This window comes from Palaemon carinicauda, chromosome 1, assembly GCF_036898095.1.
Source record: "Palaemon carinicauda isolate YSFRI2023 chromosome 1, ASM3689809v2, whole genome shotgun sequence".
NCBI lineage: Eukaryota > Metazoa > Arthropoda > Malacostraca > Decapoda > Palaemonidae > Palaemon > Palaemon carinicauda.
This window is the reverse complement of record NC_090725.1, coordinates 627559-648236: the sequence shown is the minus strand read 5'-3', so window position 1 is coordinate 648236 and position 20678 is coordinate 627559. Positions and strand designations below refer to the sequence as shown.

At 43.6% G+C, this 20678-nt stretch overlaps 1 protein-coding gene across 1 annotated transcript; it reads right to left on the bottom strand.

Annotated features, from left to right (window-relative positions):
- Nucleotides 1–529: 529 nt before the first annotated feature.
- On the bottom strand, nucleotides 530–12345 carry LOC137646042 (uncharacterized). The gene is made up of 2 exons (XM_068379190.1): nucleotides 10535–12345; nucleotides 530–2945 (listed from the first exon to the last, which is right to left on the bottom strand). Exons 1-2 carry the CDS (start codon nucleotides 12343–12345, stop codon nucleotides 530–532), a joined length of 4227 nt encoding a protein of 1408 aa, XP_068235291.1.
- Nucleotides 12346–20678: the final 8333 nt, after the last annotated feature.

Below are 20678 nucleotides of genomic sequence, written 5' to 3'. Positions count from 1 at the left end.
GGTCTTGTTGACAAGAAGTACTGGAGTACCTGACCACAGATGGCGCTGGTGAGTACACCCCCACCTGTATAGCGATCGCTGGCGTATCCCGACCGTAGATTTCTGTCGGGCAACGGAGTTGACAGCTACATGATCATCGGGTAAGTATATTCAAAAATTTATTTTACTAATGAAAATAACATAACTCTGGTCTCTACCCACCACCTTGGGTGTGAATCAGCTATTATATATTCACCGGCTAAGTTAAATATTTAAAAATGATATTTTAATTATAAAATAAATTTTTGAATATACTTACCCGGTGAATATATAAATTAAATGACCCTCCCTTCCTCCCCAATAGAGACGCAGCGGGACGAGAAGAATTGAGGCTTGTTTACATGCATATGCGGTATCTGGCCGATAGTTGGCGCTGGTGGGCACACCCGCAACCTTCATAGCGATCGCTCGCGAGTTTTTGTGTGTTTTTTCTGTCGAGCCGCTGGAGCAGCAGCTATTATATATTCACCGGGTAAGTATATTCAAAAATTTATTTTATAATTAAAATATAATTTTTCTTTACAAACCTGCCGATATCCGTGTTCTTGTTCCCGTGGGACAGCATTCCTTTTTGCTGGTTATTCCCTTGCTTTTGAAGCCTTGGGATGATCTTTATCGATCTTATGATTTTACGTGCTGAAGGAACCCAAAATTTAGACTGAAGCTTACATAGTGTAACATCAACTCCAGCATGATCCAACCTGTGTAAATAACTAATGTACAAGACTGTAAATGGATGCTTACCAGGTAATAGAATGAAGCTATCTTGGTTCCAATTATGTTTCAACCATCTTTCCATTCTCTGTCCTACCATAATTGTACCATCTTCAGCTTGAAATGGTCCTAATCTTTGAAAGCATTTTTCCCAGTTCTCAGGAAGACTTTTTTGTGCTTGCATAATCCAAAACCTCTCAGCTTCCTGGAGTGATCTAGGTTCAAGTTTCTTTAGAACACCCTTAAAAGATTTCACCTTAACAATGTTAAATATCCTAGCAGTGACTGCAATTAACATATTATAGTTGTTGAATTTCGACGCATCAATTATGGTTTCTTCATGAACAGAGTATTGTGCAAGATTAACATGAATTCTATCAGGTAACTCACAATTCACCGATTGACTGATAGGCCACACTTCTAAAGGAAGGGCCATAAACTCTGGACCATATTTCCATGAATAGACAACTGCAACATTTAAAGGGTCCTGGGGTCTGGTCAATAGATCAGCAGGATTTAATCCAGAAGCAATCCACCACCCTTCATTTGGGTCACTTTTTGATTGAACTTCTGCTATTCTAGTGGCTACGAAAGTTCCAAAGCCATAAGATTCCTTTTGGATTTGTGCTCTAACAATGGAGGAATCTGTTATGTGCATTACCGAACTAAATTTATATGTCATTTCATCTTCAATGGCTTTACGCATCCTGCACGCTATAACAGCTCCACACAATTCAAGCCTTGGAATAGATAACTGTCTACTAGGGGCTATCCTACTCTTTGCCACAATGAGCCTGCTCTCAAATGCACCAGACTCGAACTCCCACCTAGCATATGCAACAGCACCATAAGCATTTGTTGAACTATCACTGAAAATAACAAGTAAAGGCAATCCTTTGGCTGAGGTTGGCTTAACATTCCTTTCAAAATACAGAGTTTCAGTGCCAAATAATTCACAAAAATATGACACCCACTGTTCTTTTAAATAGGAAGGCAAGGGATCGTCCCATCCCAATTTAAAGTCACATTTCACAGTGTCTCTTAGCAAAATCTTTGCTTTTAGTGTGAATGGAAGCAAAAACCCCAGTGGGTCGTAAACGGAACACATCTGACTGACGACAACCTTTTTTGTTAAAACTGAAGGTATATTTTCAAAGAAATTCAACTTGTTTAAGTCTGGTTCTGTTCTTACACCCTTATATTTTGGAGAGAAATTTAACTTAGTTTTAAAATAAAACACATCCTTATTGCATTGCCAGTTAAGGCCAAGTATTCTTTCATTACTATTCTGGGACACTTCAAAGTCAGAATGCTCATTATCTCCAGTAATGGTCCATCGTTTAATTTTAAAACTGCCTTTAGAGAGTACATTTTCAATATCTCTAATTAGGCTAAATGCCTCAGCTTTACTCTCAACAGAATGGATTATGTCATCTACATAGGAATTAGTCATTATCACACGTGATGCTTCTGGGAAGTCTTTTACCGACAATTCTGCAGTATGTCTGAGAGCTAACATTGCAATAATTCCTAAGGGCCTATCCCCGAAACCCATGCATGACATTACAGAGTGATCAGGTTTGCGATTACTTTGCAAATTTCTCCAAACAAATCTATGTACATGTTGTTCTAATTCTGGAAGCTTAATGCAATTATACATTTTGCTTATGTCACCGGCTATGCCTATAGCCTTTTCACGAAATCTGAGTAATATACCAAACATTGAGTTCAAAATATTAGGGCCCTTTGCCCAAAAACTATTTAGAGACTGGCCCATATACTTTGCCGATGAATCAAAAACAATTCTCAATGGGGTTGATACAGATCCTGGTTTTAACACTTCATGATGTTGAATGTATGTGACAGGACCAACATAGTTTTTAACCTCTTCATCGGATAACTTCCGAATTACATTGCGCTTTGTCATGTCAAGTATCTGGTCATTATAAGCTTGAGCATAGTCTGAACCCAGTTTCATCAATCTTTTCTCTGTGCCTTTCAGTCTAGCAACAGCTACAGATACATTATTTTGCAACAGTTTGGGATCCTTAGTCCATGGAAATTTAGCAGACCATTCTTTTCTGTCCGGGTAATACATCAACCCACTTTCAATAAGAGCCAGCTCCTTTTCCTCTTTTATACTATAATTGCCATTGCCTGTTGCACATTTCCCACAACGACAACTACCACATCTGGAATTACAATCAGTTCCTAAGTGTTCAATGGTGAAGAAAAGGGATTTTGACGTAGGAAAAATCTATTTCTGGGCGAAGGACCTGTGCCGCCCAGTGAATAAGCTCCATTTAGCACTTATTCTTAGGTAATTTACTGCTAAATATACCAGAGAAAAAATGTAAAGGAGTGCTAGGTTAACTAGCTCGCTCACCTATTGGTGTCGGTATAAAATTGGGCGTATATTCCAGAGGTCCCGCACTATTTAGATTAATCCACGACAGAAAACCCCAATAGAGGAGAGCCGTTCAACCTCACTCGGTACTACTAACAATGCATCCGCTCAGAACCCAACTCCTTAGCACCCAAAGTTTGGGGACTCCAAGGGAGAGGAGCTGGGAGGGTTCACTGGGCGGCACAGGTCCTTCGCCCAGAAATAGATTTTTCCTAAGTCAAAATCCCTTTTCTGGGCTCGAACCTGTGCCGCCCAGTGAATCTATACAAGAGAAAAATGTCACCAAACTTGCAAAATAAAGGAAAAAACATAAGCGTAAGGGAAATACAGGATGCTTTTAATCAGAGATGAGTACCAAAAAACAATTATAAGGGTATCTTAAATATGAACATAAATCCAATAAGGTAGGTATAATAATGCCGTGAGTGATAATATATACAGATACTCAGGAGCATAAAATTTACAAATATAATAACAGTATTCAGGTGCAAGACCAATGAATACAATAGGGTATAAATGAGGCAGGTAAGAGGGAGAGATAAAGAGTCAAGGCATTAACCTGTGAGTTACTTGGGAGTAACTACGCTCCTTGCGGCTACTGTAGAAAATTTTAGGGCTTCCAAATGTTTAAGGTAGTGTTTCTTGAACACTGACGGTGATTTCCACCCTGTATACCTGGAAAGGTCTGTAAAATTCATGTGGTGAAAGAAGTTCACCGAGGTAGCAACCGCCCTGATATCATGTGCAAGAGGAAAAGAGTCATGGTTAGCTTGTTTAATAAAATACAAAATTTGTTGCCTGATCCCTTTAATAGTAATGGTACCGCCTTGTTCTCTAACGAATAGAGGCCCCGAGGATTAGAGGAGGTCCGGGATAAATAAGACCTAAGAGTAATGACAGGGCACAGAGACGGATCTTGCGTGAGGGGAACAATTTTCCAGGAGGTCCATCTGTTTTGAGGGTCTTCATTCTTAGCCAAAAAGAATTTGTTAGGAGAAAGAAGGACCTCTCCTGAAGGCAGAAAGTCAATATGACCCGGGTCTCTCGACAAGGCTGCCAATTCAGAAATTCTTGCCCCGGAAGCCAAGCTCACCAGGAAAAGTGTTTTCCTGAGAAGGGGCATGTAATCAAAAGAACTGTTAATGGTATCAGAAGCCAATTTGAGTACGTCATTAAGGAACCAGGTCACCGGGGTAGGACGAGTAACCGGTTTCAGTCTGGCACAAGCTTTCGGAATTGAAGCTAACAAAGAGTCGGTTAAGTCTATGTTAAAACCCACTAGGAAGATCTTTTTCAGAGCCGATTTAATAGTGGTGATAGTATTGGCTGCCAGACCTGATTCTAATAAAGATCTAAAGAAAGTGACTGTAAGGTTCAAGTTCATACAGTTCACGTCTGAGTCTATTAAAAATTTTGCCAACTTTTTAACTGCAGAGTCATACTGGCGGATGGTGGAATCCCGTTTATCCGATTCTAGGAACAAGGTGTTTTGAGGATCAATATTGGCACCATGCATAGCCGCAAACTTCATAAAGTCCATAAAGTTAGGGCGCTCTGAATGTTTGAGAAAGCGTACACAACGCGTGTTTGTACTATCTGAGACAGAACCGGATTGGGTATCGGGTGAGGGTATAGTCTCAACTCCCGCAGGAGAGGATACCAGTTGCTCTTGGGCCAATTGGGTGCGACCAAGGCTACTTGTCCCTTGAAGGATCTCAGTTTGTCTAGAACTTTCAGCAAAAGATTCACCGGGGGAAAGAGATAAATCTTTTCCCAGTTGTCCCAATTCTGTGACATGGCGTCTGTGGCGTAAGCCTGAGGGTCTAGATTGGGAGCCACATATACTCTCAATTTGTGGTTGGATTCCGTGGCGAAGAGGTCCACTTGGAGACCGGGAACCTGAGAGAGAATCCACCGAAATGACTTTAGATCGAGTGACCATTCCGATTCTAGAGGGGAGGTCCGGGACAGGGCGTCTGCCACTACATTCCGGACTCCCGCCAGGTGGACAGCTGAAAGATGCCAACGGTTCGAGGCTGCTAGGGAGAATATGGCTACTAGAACATGGTTCAGAGGCCCTGACTTTGACCCGCCTCTGTTGAGGCAGCGGACCACCACTTCGCTGTCGAGGACCAGACGAAGGTGTTGTTTCTTGGGAAGAGCGAGACGTTTCAGGGTTAGAAGAACTGCCATGGCCTCTAGAACATTGATCTGAAAATGGCGGAACAAGGGAGTCCAAAGACCTTGAACTTTCTTGAGCTGAGAATAGCCGCCCCAACCTGATAAGGATGCGTCTGTGTGAATGATTAATTCCGGAGGCGGAAATCGAAGGGGAACTGACTTTGACAGACTGTTTGCTCTTGTCCAAGGAAGAAGTCTTTCCCGTAGAATGGGAGGAAGGCGGACTTTCCTGTCCCGGAGCTTCCGGTTCGCCCTCGAACGCCAGACACGATTGATATCTTTCAATTTTGCCTTCAGAAGAAGATCCGTCACTGAGGCAAACTGAAGGGAACCCAGAATCCTCTCTTGGAGTCGTCTGGAACTTACTTTGTCTTTGAGAAAGCGTTTGGTGTTCCTTGCAATCTCTAACCTCTTGGGTCTGGGAAGACACAGAGTATGAGATATAAGATCCCATTGCAGGCCGAGCCATTGGAACTTCGATTTTGGAAGAAGACGGGACTTCTTGAAGTTGATCTGGAAGCCTAGAGATTGAAGATAATGGATGACTTTGTGAGTGGCTTTTAGGCAATTTTGGGAGGTGTCTGACCAAATGAGCCAGTCGTCCAGATAGGCTACTACTTGAATCCCTTGATTCCTGAGTTCCTGAACAGCGACTTCTGCTAGCTTTGTGAAGATCCTTGGGGCGATGTTGAGCCCGAAAGGCATCACCTTGAAGGAGTAACTTTTGTCCCCTAAGCGAAAGCCTAGGTACGGACGGAAGTGTCTCGCTATCGGGACGTGATAGTAGGCGTCTGTAAGATCGATAGAGGTGGTGACGGCCCCACGGGGAAGTAAGGTCCGCACCTGCGAGACGGTAAGCATTCGAAACTTGTCGCATTGAATGGACAAGTTGAGAAGGGATAGATCTAAAATCACTCTTCTCTTGTCTGAATCCTTCTTCGGGACACTGAACAGCCGACCTTGAAACTTCAGATGTTTCGTTTCTTGTATGGCGTTCTTTTGTAAAAGATCCTGGACAAATTCGACCAGGTCCGGAGTGGAATGTTGACGAAATTTGTTCGGAGGAGGAGGTCCTTGAATCCAACTCCACCCCAGTCCCTTGGAGATGATACTGAACGCCCAGGGACTGAACCTCCATTTGTTGCGGAAGGCATAGAGCCTCCCCCCTACCTGCTGCACCTCAGTATTGGTTTGAGGAGTTGCCTCCACGTCCGCCTCGGAAGTTCTTTCCTCTGGAAAGGCTCTTCCCCTGCCTTTGTTCTGGTTAGAGCCACGGTGGTAGCCTCTATCTCTACCATAACTCTGGGAAGAGCTATGAGCCTCGTAAGACTGGTTAAAGGCAGGGGAAGTGGCGGAGGCACCAGAAAGCTGGCTCTTAGGTAGCAGAACGGTGACATAGTCATCCGAAGGAGCCTGAGAGGTGGAAGGCTGTGCAGGGACAACAGAAGATGGAGGAAGAGGCAGCCGGAAGTTGGATGAAGCACTCTGCTGTTGCCTGAACTGGGTGGAGGTATATGGTCTAAGCTTCTTCCTACCCCGGGCTTGATAATTTGCGGGGTCATACTTGCGTTTAGGGGTCAAACCCCAACGGGCTTTAAGGCTCTGATTAACCCTAGTGGCCTCCGCCAAGACTTCCTCTACGAGATCCTCGGGGAAGAGATTTGAACCCCAACAGGAGGACCGGATGAGTTTATTAGGTTCATGCCTAATCGTCGCCTCAGCCAGGACATGCTTGCGACATCTGCGTTTAGCAGTAGCAAAGTCATACAAGTCATAATATAAAGACTGTAACGTAGCCTTGTTGAGAGACTTAAAAATACTCTCCGTATCGTAAGTCAAGGCTATCGACTCCATGGATGTGGCCAGGTTTAGAGTACGGCCCACACGTAGGCGGGAATCATATTCCTGTTTAATGAGGGATTCCGGGAGACGGGGAAGCTTCTCACTAAACAAGACTGAGGCACAGTCTGCTGCAAGCTTGCCGGAGGTAAAGGTGGTATGGACGTTGTCCCAACACTCAATACCTGAGGGAAGAAGGAGGGAGATTGGATCCACCTCTTGGATGGGAGGCAAGGGCTTCTCCTCCAGAGCATATTGAAAGGCAAGCTCTGCCACCTTATTGACGCATGGAGTCAAGGTGTTCTTGTCCATTAAGAACATCGTAAAGGAGCTTTTATGAGGCGTCAGCATGGTGTTAGTGCAGCCGATGTCGTTCAAAAATCTGGCCCAAACAGATTGGGCTTGCTCCTTCGGGAAGATGACCGTCTCTTTGGGGACCTTGTCTAATCGAACTAAAGCTTCCTCGGTAAGCCTGGCATAACCATGAAATGGAAATGCCAGACCAGGAGGAAAGAATTCAAAGTCCTCTAGAGGACGAGTGCCAAGGCCCTCCAGAGTCAACATTCCGTCTGAGAACGGGGAATGAAGAGCCATCCGCCAGGGGTTGTTCTTGGCAAACGGCGGGAGCTTAGAGGCATCCGGGATGAGAGAGCTTTGGACTCTCTCCGGAGCTCCTTGCTCTAAAGCCCCAATTCTCTGACCGAAGTTAGAGAACATCGTGTCCATCCTCGACTGCATCTCCGAAACCAACTTTGCCTGCATCTCCGACACGATGCGAAGCATGGCTGATTCGGAAAGGCCCGGGCTAGCAGCAGGAGGGGCGGAAGGAACTCCCGGGTCGTGAGACTTAGAGGAGGAACCAGAGGTCTTTGAAGACGGGTTCGTACAATGTTTAGAGCCATGAGAAGTCTTGTGAGGCTTGCGAGCTTTGGGTAAGGTCCTTGAAGTAGACTTATCCTTAGGGGGAACCGGGTATGATCGTTGAGACGAATCACGGTCCCCAGAAAATCCAAGAAAAGAAGAGCGATCAGAAGAAGAAGAAAGAGCGGGGCTGAGGATAGGAATCTCAGCGCCGGACACACCTGCCTCACTTACCACCCTACCTGTATCCGGCTCGCCTAGTAACATTGGTTCGACGTCCAGGTTCATGGAGGCAACATTGTCCTCCAGACCTCCGGGGGCGTCCGATGGATCTTGCTCTGGGTCGATGAGACCCGTTATAGTGGCATCAATGTGGGCAATGATGGGAGCTGCCACATGCCTAGCCACAGCAGCTGAAGACTTGGCGTTGGGGTAAACCATGGTGCAGTAGTCCTCAGATAGGACGTACGGCCGCTTAGACTTCACATTCCGGGCAAACCCACCAACCCACACCTTTAGTGTGGCCCGAGCCGCAGACTTTTGCTCCGGGGATGCCTGAAATAATAGTGGGAATTATAAAAGGGAGACTCCCAATGGTCCTTCAAGACCATAGATATCTTACTAATAGTAAAATAAAATAAGAAGGCAATATAGCCAACGGGACTCACCGAGTCAGATCCAAGGGTAGTGATGAGGTCGAAGCAAATCACACAGTTATCCGGGTGCCATACCACAACGTCTTCCAGTTGAACCCCACAAGGGGCGTGAGATCGGCAGACGGAGTGGCCACAAGGCTGGTGCAGAACAGCTGCACAGGCCGGCGTCAGACAATGCACCATCTATAAAAAGAATAGTATATGAGAAACTGTAATTCTCATAAGTAGGGGCGGGTCCGGAGGACCCGGGCCTAACATAGGTCTAACACAAGATTAGAGCTTAACTGTACTATTCTTTAAGTAGGGGCGGGTCCGGAGGACCCGGGCCTAACATAGGTCTAACACAAGAATAGAGCTTAACTGTAATATTCCTAGGTAGGGGCGGGTCCGGAGGACCCGGGCCTAACATAGGTGTAACACAAGGTTAGAGCTTAACTGTAATATTCTTACATAGGGGCGGGACCGGAGGTCCCGGGCCTAAACATAAGTCTAACTTGAAACTAAAGTATAGCCATCCATTCCGGTCAAGCCGGGAGCATAAAAAAGGATGCAATAACAAGGAATTAAGACACATGGTGTCTGATTTCCCGGGGCGGGGTAGACCCCGGGCCGGGAAATAAAGGTATATCCAATACCAATTCATTTAGGGACTCCGGGGTAGTGATCTGTCATATATAATCATCATAGGAAATGTTATAAAATAATAGGGGGCCGGAACTGTAGCTAAGAACCGCCAATCGAACCCGGAGGGTTTCGTATAACATAAGCCAGAATGAAAAGTGAATATAAAATAGGGTGCACCGGGATCCAACTCTGTTGACCGGTGGCCAACCAGACTAGACAGAGACGAACCCGCCGGGCCACCCGGAGGACAAAGTCCATAAACACTGAACTACCCCCTCTAAAAGGAGGGAAGGCAACGGTCCCTTAGTGGAGGGGGGAGAAGCCTAGCCGCCCACCTAGCTAGAGGGGGAGCGTGGGGGAGGATCACGTGATACGAGGCAGCAGGGCTACCAACTGACGATCCCCAACCAGACAGATCAAACGGAGTAATGGCACAAATATTCATTATAATAATAATAATAGCGTTAAATTATATGAATAAACACATAGAAAATTTTTGGGCAAGGCATGCAACATAATAATTAAATCACAAAAGACACACCTGATGGCTAAAAATAACATTGCCGCCTAGCACGAAGGTCGGTAGCCATAACGATACGTAAATGATATCGGCCCAAAAATTGAACCACGAGGATTCTAAACGCTAAATAATGAATATTCACAATAACAAATAATATTTGATAATAAAAATAATACACATAGTAACACCGCAAGTGAAAATTAAAAGCTCTCAAAAACAGGAGTACCAACTGTAGTGAAATCAAGCAAGATCGGTATGAACGAAGAGAATAAACTCCTATAATATAAATATTAAACGATCTAGGTTGCTCAAAACACAGTAAAACCCAGCTTGGTACTTAACTTAGACGGTGTCTCCTGGGAAACCGACGAAGAAGCCATAATTCAATGGAAAATAACCAAAAATCGAGAGCACAACAAAAATGCGGGTTACTTTACTCGTCGTGCTAAAAGGAGTTGGGTTCTGAGCGGATGCATTGTTAGTAGTACCGAGTGAGGTTGAACGGCTCTCCTCTATTGGGGTTTTCTGTCGTGGATTAATCTAAATAGTGCGGGACCTCTGGAATATACGCCCAATTTTATACCGACACCAATAGGTGAGCGAGCTAGTTAACCTAGCACTCCTTTACATTTTTTCTCTGGTATATTTAGCAGTAAATTACCTAAGAATAAGTGCTAAATGGAGCTTATTCACTGGGCGGCACAGGTTCGAGCCCAGAAGTCATTCATCTGTGCTGTAATATCAATTACGGGTTCTACAGATATATCATAGTCGGATATTGTACTGGAAACATGATTAATGCTAATGCCTGGATTACTCCTAAACACTGATAAGGTAACAATGTCGGGATGACTGCCATACACACACATTCCAAACTGTGATTCCCTGAGCTGTAAATTTTCAGCCACAGTTTCCTTAACTGTTGGAATTAAAGAGCAATAATCAGAACCAATTAGTAGATCTATTTTCCCATAAGGTCTATCTAATGCACATACATTAACACCCTTGAATAAATGTTTCACTTTTGATAAATCTACCTTACCGACTTGAGATGTAATGTCATCGATTCCATAAGCAGTAACATTGACATCATTCCCATCCTTGTCGGTTAAAACCAGATCATACTCTTTACTACTGTATGTCACAGTTTTGTCGCCCAATTTAGTCACAGCTAATCTGACACATTTTCCTTTCAGTCCCAATGCCTTAGCCACATCATTTCTGATCATTGTTATATCAGCTCCCGAGTCAAATAAAGTTTGTAACTCCTGATTACCACACTTGATCTTGTTAACCATAAATAGAACACCGTTTCTTTTCAGACTTACAAAGGAATTTCCTGTTATGAATCCCTCATGTATAATAGTATGATGAAGTTTCTCACAAGATTCATTGTTAACATCTACAGTATTACATCTGGACTTCTTTAGACATTTTCTTGCTATGTGAACACCTTTAAGGCAATTAAAGCAAATACCTTTCTTCTTTACACTCTCCATTCTGTCATTGATACTCAAGTTCTGGAAAGTTGTACAGTCTAAGATATCGTGTCCATCTGAGCCATGATACCAGCACCTATGCAGCCTTGTGTTGTCACTGATCTTATTCCTATTCCGTTCAGCATTTTCTTCTGTAATTTTAGTGAAAAGGTCAGTGATATTTGTAATAGCATTTTCAAGTCCTGCTATCCTTTCCATTACATCTGACTCTCTTCCTTGCTTTGTACTATGCTGATCTTCATAAGTGCAGGTATAATTCACTTTAGCCTTAATATTATTATTGCTTCTAATATTAGCATTAAGATATTTCATTGATTTCTTTTCACTCAAAAGGTATTCCAACAACTTTCCGAATAGGTCACGATTACCTACACACTCTGCTAACTTAACCCATTCACGCTTCTGAGTAGGTGGTGATAGTTTTTCTATCTGGCTAGTCATGTTAGCAGTATCTAATTCTGAAGCCAAACTCATTTGGTCTAAGTAAAGATAGCATTGCTCAATCTTATCAACCATCTTAATGAAACTCTCACTATCCCCTTCGGAAATAGTTTTAATTGACCTTATGTCCTCTACTACTACATCAATAATGGTTCTGCTGTTCCCAAAAGTTTCATCTAATCGCTCAAACATTTTATCGAAGGCATGCTCTGCACCACGAACTGTATCCAAGGCCTCTCCTGAGAGACACTGTCTTAGCACAAAGGGATCTTTCCCATAATTTGATTGCATTAGTCTATAAAAATCTCTCTTGAAATTGCTATAATCTCTCACATCTCCGTGAAACCTGGGCACATCAATCGGTTTTACTTTTAAAACTTTTTTCACCTGCATTTCGTCTTTAACTTTCACAAATATCACATGAGCTGCACACTTTCTATCTTCTAATGCTTTGATATAAACGTTAGCCTCCTCTATCAATTGAGCATCACAGTTCTCATCTAATAAATTGCAATACTGTTCATTAGCTAGTTCAACTTCATCATAAGCCTTAACAACACTCATATCTTTCTTCTAAAATTTCTAATGCCATTTGATCTAACATATACTCATGAAACTTATCAAGCTTACGTCTTAGTTTTGCCTTTGCGGTTCCCCTCCGCTGTTTGGCCTTCTTCTGTGCTTCCAGTGACATCCTAGCACTATCATTTTCCCCCGTGGAGCTGCCATTTTTCCCTTTATCTGCCATGATGAGTGTTGTCGAAATGTGTTCTCAGGTACCAGATAAAAACTCAGCTTGTCGTAAAACGTTTAATTTCGACCTGTAACATTATAAAAGTCAGAATAACATACCCATTTTTTTTTTTTTTTTACGTATCACCTTAGCAGAAACATTAATCCTTATCACCATATGAACAAACATATATAATTTCTCACTAATAGTTATCATAACAATAATGCCATCACACAATCACCGTTACCACCAAGTTAAAAGATAAGTAACAATTAACTGCAAAAAGTCACTTACAACAATGCCTCCTCTCTGATACCCAGCAGATTTTCCGTGCATTAAATATCGGCTAATTTCTTCTATCAGCTCTTACATTAACACATCCTAAAATACAACATTACTACAATATAGTAGAGGAACAATGTCAAAATGCCGATAAGACTATTCAACCGAAACATATCCATAATTTACAAATCTCATTACACAAACAATAGCATACCTTAAAGAACACAAGCTACATATCAACACCATTTGCTTGCATGAGTGCACAGCTGCACTCCTCAGCAACTACGCACGAACAGTTGGTTACGTGCACAACCTCCACCTGTCAGCACAACCTCCACCTGCCAGTCACTGGCCACGTCGACAGTCGACAGTTCCACTGCCCACCGTCACAATTTTACACTGTCGTCAGTGAGCATGCGCAAACTTCACAAAACTTGAACATTACTAAAATACTTAAAAATAATTATTAGTGTTTAACTAATAATACAACAATGTAATCCTACATCAGAGGAAGATAGTTTTTCTGCCGTCCACTGTGAACAGGAAGGGCACCACCACCTAAGTGTCTTCCCAGTCCTGGAAAGGCATCAAGGATGAATCACCTGATTGTGTTGCCTCTTCCTAGAGTTCCTGTGGTCTTTCCCCGTGAGTATCGCCATTGGCCTGTACTACACAGTTGTTGGTGAATTTCAGGTACGTCCTTCCCTGCCTCATCTTCATGAGAGTCTTTGCTACGGCTTCTAGAGGAGAACAACTTGAAGACATCATCAATAAGAGTGGTGTACATGTTACTCCTATCATTTTTCTCCCTGTGGGAGAGACAAAGAAACCTTTCTTCATGAGTAAGAGGCAAAAGTTGTTCCATAGCAGGAAGGAACTTCAGCTTACTCACCTCTTAGGAGGTGTCTGTGTATTTGGTATGGGCATTCACAGACCTGTGTTTGGTTTCATACTGGAAGAAGCAAGTGCTGAGAATTTTTCCTTTTTCCAGAGGAGCATCTTCACACACTACTGTACTCTTGTACAGACAGAAAATAGACAAAGGACCGCCCTAGACTTGAGCACACAAAATCAGATATATTGGATCTATACAAGCTCTCAAAGAGAACCTGTCAGGGGACACAGTTATTGAAGATGAAGAGTCTGGCAACGACATATAACCTTCTCTACCCATTACCTGTTCGAGTGTTCTTATAGGTCCATAGATACCTGTATCCTTGGCGTAGTGGTAGTTGCTCAACAGATCGTGAAGTAACCTAGCTCCTTCACGGAAAAAGTGACATCTTGTCCAAGATAGCGATCATGAACAAGGGGTAAGAGTTACTGGCCCATCTACATCTTTCTTCCGTTAGTTGCTGAATTGGACACACAGGGAAGCCACATGATTGAACAACTTTTCTTTACAATTAAGTTTTCTTTAGGAGTACTTTATATCACCCATCCTCCCTGATGAGGGGGAAGGATAGCCAAATGTATGCAAACCCATTTCTTATAAATTCTGCCTGGTAGTGACATTGCCTAGCACCTGCCTCATCTTCAGGGTGACAGAAGTCATCATTTTTGCTCTTGTATAGGACTGAAGGGTTTTGACATTTTTCCAGGAAAGTAAAGCACCCAGTTTATCTATAGGGACTTCTTCCATACTAAGGATAAGTCTCCTGTTAAAGGTCAAGGGTTTGTATTCGTCTAGGAACAAATCACAAATTTTCAAAGTAATTTATGTTTTTCATAACTATTCAAGCCTGATTCCTTCAAGTTACACCTTCTGGTCCACACCATAAGTATTAGGTTTAAGGTAAAGGTGGGAACTCATTTGCCTGTCAGGTGTTAAGAGCTTACCCGCCATCCTCCTGCTAACTACCGCCACCTTGTTAAGTTTTAACAACCATATCCAGCTTTGTTGAAAGTATACTTATATTAAATGACTTGGGTTTGTATAGGTAGAAAAAATACAAATTACTTTAAAAAATTTGTTATATATGTTATCACAGTTGTTGCTGTATTCAAAATTGATCCATATTCTCATGGGACGACTGTAAAAAGCCAGTTCTTTGCAAAGCTAGCTTGTTGATAGTAAATTGTCCAAGAAGGAAAATATAGAAATGGAAATAAGAGTGTATCACAAAAGCAAAGGCATTGGTATACTGTCTGTTGCTTTGCACTTTAAGCATCAGTATCAACATCACAATTCAGCAGCAATGAGAGGATGAAATTCTTCAGGTGCTGAGTGGCATGATAGCTTATTGCAGCCTGTGGGAACTGTGATGCTGCATAAAGGGAATTGCATATTGAATTGTGCCTATGAAATTTGATTGTTTGAATAGAAGATCAAGAGGATGTATCACCAATATCATCATATACGTGGATATGGGAAACAGCAGGAACAAGATCTCATTCTCTGACTTAGTTTCCAGGGATTTGGAAAGATAGAAAATAAAGAGGAACTTGAATGTAATTACAAGTATCATCAGATATTTACAATATTTGAGTCTGAAGACAGTGCATCGTGCAGTGAAAATTTTGTTGCAGGAGCATTTCCCATTTTGCTGGAGTCCAACACAATGTCCTATTTGTTGCCCTTGTCAGTATCTCTCTTAAGGCTCCCGATAACTTCATTTCTTTATTTAAAGAAGCTATTTTACTGTACTTTATCAAGGTAAAAACACAATCTTATCGCTGATAACCACCAAAAACAGCATAGGTTCCACAGTACAGTACTGTCCTTAGGAATTTCAAAAGTCAAAGGTTCGAGTTAGTTAAAAGCAATATTGAGCAACAAATTTGATAAATGTTCACTTGGTAAATGGGAAATGAGGGTGAGCTATTGCCCCAAACACCAGAAAAGGCAAAATTTAAATAAAAGCAATGCAATATGAGTATTATACTTGGTGCTATGCACCAACAAATTATTCCCCTACAGAAAGGAAAGATGAATACTGTGAAGAACTGCAGAGTGGAATAGATGAGATCCCAGAGAGAAGTATAAAAATTGTGATTGGCGACTTCAATTATAAAGTTGGAACGGATAGAGAAAGGATCTTGGCAAAGTTGCAAATGAAAATGGATCACATTTCATAGGTTTCTGTTCAATAAACAACTTTGTCATTGGAGATACTCTTTTTCCAGCACAAGGACATCCACAAATACACATGGACTTCACCATGTGGCAATTACAAAAATCAAATTGATCATATTGCCATTAATAAAGAGAGAAGGTGGCCTCCGAGAAATGTAAGAAGCTATAGAGGTGCAGATATTGGTAGCAATCACCGGATCTCATTGCCACACTGTCATTAAAACTGAAAGCACCCAACAGAAAGGTAGATAGAATACCTAGGTTTTATACAACTAAGCTTTTAGAAGATGAGCAGCGAGAAATATTTGATATTGAATATAGGAATCAATTTGCAGTCGTAGAGACTTTAAGAGACAAAGAGCAGACAATTAATGAAGAATGGTGAGATATTAAGAACAAATATCAGTCAGTTGGTAGTGAAGTGTTGGACACGCAGTTACAAGGAGAAATCCATGGATATAAAACGGTATGTGGGATACTATAGAAAGGAGACAAAGACAGGAATTGATTGTTGAAAGTTTTCATGGAATTAGTGAAAATTAAAAGGTTGAACATGCTAGGTATTCCAGTATTGATAATGAGGCCAAAAGAAAAGCAAGGAATGATTGGAGAGAATATTTAGACAGGAAAGCAAATGAGGCTGACAAAGCTATGAATTCAAGGAGTGGCTATGGTGTAAGAATTGCTCATAGAATTATTAATGAAATCTTTACTGGGACAAAGAAGAATGAATTCAAGGAGTGGCTATGGTGTAAGAATTGCTCATAGAATTATTAATGAAATCTTTACTGGGACAAAGAAGAATGAATTCAAGGAGTGGCTATGGTGTAAGAATTGCTCATAGAATTATTAATGAAATCTTTACTGGGACAAACAAGAATGAATTCAAGGAGTGGCTATGGTGTAAGAATTGCTCATAGAATTATTAATGAAATCTTTACTGGGACAAAGAAGAATGAATTCAAGGAGTGGCTATGGTGTAAGAATTGCTCATAGAATTATTAATGAAATCTTTACTGGGATAAAGAAGAAGCATATACCTATTAAAAAGAGAGATGGCTCTTTTATAACAGCAGATGATGACGAAAGACGGCGATGGATGGAACACTAGTTAGGTCAAGAATAGTATATACAAAAAAGATAATTTTTCAATATTAATCTTACCCGATAATCATGTAGCTGTCAACTCCGTTGCCCGACAGAATTCTACGGACGGGATACGCCAGCGATCGCTATACAAGAGGGGGGTGTACTCACCAGCGCCATCTGTGGCCAGGTACTGCAGTACTTCTTGTCAACACCACCTCAATTTTTCCTCTGTCGTGCTTCCGGCAAGACCTACATGGATACGCTTATGATTTTGGAGTCTTTGTTCACGGTTTTGGTGAAGTATTGCTCTTAGATTTCAGCTTTTGCTATACAGGAAGCTTTTCCCTTAGCTTAGATAGCTTTTGGATTGATTTTGATTAATGGTATAACGATCTTTGCTTTAATTTGGAAACCCCCCTTGACTGTTCTCTGATTCAAGATGTCCGACCATTCTCAAGCTCCTAGACAAAGACGATGTAGTGTTAGGACTTGTAATAGGCGTCTTCCGAAGGCCGCGGTTGATCCTCACACCGTTTGTTCCGACTGTAGGGGAAAATCCTGTCAGTTGGAAGATCGATGTGAGGAATGTGCCGGGCTTTCGGAATTCGATTTTATCGAATTCCTCAAGTATACGACTAAGTTAGAGAGGGAGAGAGTTAGGAGGAGTTCTTCTCGCTCTTTGGTTTATTCCTCCCCCCATGATCCTCAACCTTTTCCTTCCCCTGTAGTGGCTACCCCCGAACCTATTATTAGTGCTCAGCCTGATATGTCAGATGTTTTACGTGCTATTCAGGCTTTAGGTGATAAGGTGGAGTCGGTAGTGAGTGACCACAAGTTTCTTTTGGCAGATGTCAAGGAACTTAAAGTGAAAAGTGCAGTGGGAAGTGGTAGTGCCAGTGCTGTGCCTAGTGTCAGTGTCAGTGTTGCGCATGAGGATACTTCTGTGCGTGCCAGTCGTCCTCCCAGTCCGGGACCTCTTGCAAGCTCCCAAGCCCAGGGGAGAAGCAATGTCGAAGGGCAAAAGGGTTCGGCAGGCCTTGATCGGCGCACAGTAGTATCCTCAGTGGTTGCGGGCGTATCTTATAGAGATCGTCACTTCCACTCTCAGACGATTGAGCCCTTAATTTACTCGTCTGCAGAAGAAGTTTCCGGGAGGAAACGCTGGACCCAGGTCTCAAGGCCTTTTAAGCGTAAGGTCCAGACCGCACGAGTCCAACAGCCCAGGTGTAGCCACTGGGCTAGTTCGGACTCGCCGCAGTCATCTGATGGCTGCACGCCTCCTAAGAGAGGTAAAGCGATGCCTCAACAGACAACACTTGAGGCAGGAGCCTTATGCTTTGCAGCAACCTCCTCTACCCTTGAGGCAGGAGCCTCATGCGTTGCAACCATCCTCGAGGCAGCAACCTCTTGCGGTGCGACAACCTCCACCATCCTTGAGGCAGCAACCTCAACTCTTGCGGCAGCCACTTCCACTTTCCTCGAGGCGAGAACCTCAACTCTCGAGGCAAGCACCTCAACTCTTGAGGCAAGAACCTCAACTCGTGAGACAAGAGCCTCTCTCTGCGCAGCCACCTCAACCCTTGAGGCAAGCTCAACTCGTGAGGCAGGAACCTCATGCTATGAGGCAGCCACCTCAACGCATGCAGCAACCACATTCTTCACAGCTTGAGCCGCTTCCCATTCAACTTGAACCGCAGACTATGCAGCATGAGCCTCATGCTTTACAGCATTCGCTTATCACCACGCTTGCTCCTCAGACCCCCGCAGAACCTCCTTCATCCCAGCCTCAGGACTTTGTCATTACCAGCCCTCATCCTCTTCAGCAGAGTCTTGAGGATGAATCTGCTAGTGCGCATGCACCCGTTCTTCAGGATTCAGCCATTCAGCATACTGCTTTATCGTTACCTCTCGCTTCTCAACACTCAGGTGATGAGGTTTCTGAGGATGAAGCTGCTCACCTGGATGATCCTTCATCTGATGTGGAGGAACCCAAGTCATTGCCACCCTCCATTGACTTTCGCAAGGTCCTTACTCTGTTCAGAGAGTTATACCCTGAACACTTTGTTTCTGCTACCCCTCGTTCTCCTCCATCCGAGTTCTCTCTAGGCATGCAACCTATTAAGTCTGCCTACACTAAGCTTGTCTTCGCTAGATCATCAAAGAGAGCTTTGAGAATGTTAGGGGATTGGTTGCAGTCCAGCCACGGGAGAGGAACCAGGCTTGGGGGTCCCTGCCTCTGCCCAGGCTGACTTCTCAAGTTTGGTTGACTCTCCACGAAGGTCGGCTATGAGACGCTCTAAGGTCTGCTGGACCTTTTCTGACCTGGACCACTTCTTAAAGGGAGTCTTTCGCGCCTTTGAAATTTTTAATTTCCTCGACTGGTGCCTGGGGGCCTTGAGCAAGAAGACTGCCCCTTATGACAAAGACTCGGCCATGCTGATCATGTCCTGTATGGACAAAGCAATTCGCGATGGTTCCGGCGAACTTGCCTCTATGTTTGTATCGGGAGTCCTCAAGAAAAGGGAACAACTTTGCTCCTTCCTTTCCACTGGTATCACCTCTTGCCAAAGGTCACAGTTACTTTTTGCTCCTCTTTCTAAGTTCCTGTTTCCTGAGGATCTTATCAAGGAAATGTCTGCGGCTCTTATACAGAAGGATACGCATGACCTCGTGGCCTCTTCAGCACGGAAGGCTAAGGTTGCACCTTCAGTACCAAGAACTTACCGCACCCCAGTGGCTGATACTCCTGCTACCAGATTTATTCCGCCCTTTCGTGGCAGAGCCCCCAGCCGAGGAAGTACCCGCCCAGACGGTCACAGGGGCAGGTCCAAGAAAGGTACCAAGTCTTCGAAAAGCAAACATTGACTCTCCTCCTCTCCAGACAGCTGTAGGAGCCAGACTCAAGACCTTCTGGCAAGCTTGGGAAAGAAGAGGTGCAGACGCCCAGTCTGTCAAGTGGCTAAGGGAGGGTTACAGGATCCCATTCTGCCGCAATCCCCCTCTGACCACTTCTCCCATCAACCTCTCTCCCAACTACAAGGAAAAGGACAAGAGGCTAGCGTTACATCAAGAGGTGTCGCTCCTGTTACAGAAGGAGGCAGTGGTGATAGTCCGGGATCATCAATCCCCGGGCTTTTACAACCGTCTCTTCCTGGTGGCCAAGAAGACAGGAGGTTGGAGACCGGTGCTGAACGTCAGTGCGCTCAATGCTTATGTCACCAAGCAGACGTTCACTATGGAGACGACGAAGTCGGTCCTAGCAGCGGTCAGGCAGGAGGACTGGATGGTCTCGTTGGATCTGAAAGACGCCTACTTTCACGTCCCCATTCATCCAGACTCCCAACCTTTTCTGAGATTCGTTTTTGGAAAGGTTGTGTACCAATTCCAAGCCCTGTGTTTTGGCCTAAGCACGGCACCTCTGGTGTTTACGCGACTGATGAGGAATATTGCGAAATTCCTCCACTTGGCGGACATCAGAGCCTCCCTTTATTTAGACGACTGGCTTTTAAGAGCCCCCACAAGTCGTCGCTGTCTGGAGAGTCTCAGATGGACTTTGGACTTGACCAAGGAACTGGGTCTTTTGGTCAACTTAGAGAAGTCCCAGCTTATTCCTTCCCAAACCATCGTTTACCTGGGAATGGAGATTCGGAGTCAAGCTTTTCGGGCTTTTCCGTCGGCCCCGAGAATCAACCAAGCCCTAGAGTGCATCCTGAGCAT

Coding starts and splice junctions, on each gene's coding strand:
- LOC137646042 (XM_068379190.1), bottom strand. CDS start 12,345: ATGAGTGTTGTTAAGGCTTATGATGAAGTTGAACTAGCTAATGAACAG. Junction 2,946..10,534: donor GCTCGAACCTGTGCCGCCCA/GTGAATAAGCTC, acceptor TTGTAATTCCAG/ATGTGGTAGTTGTCGTTGTG.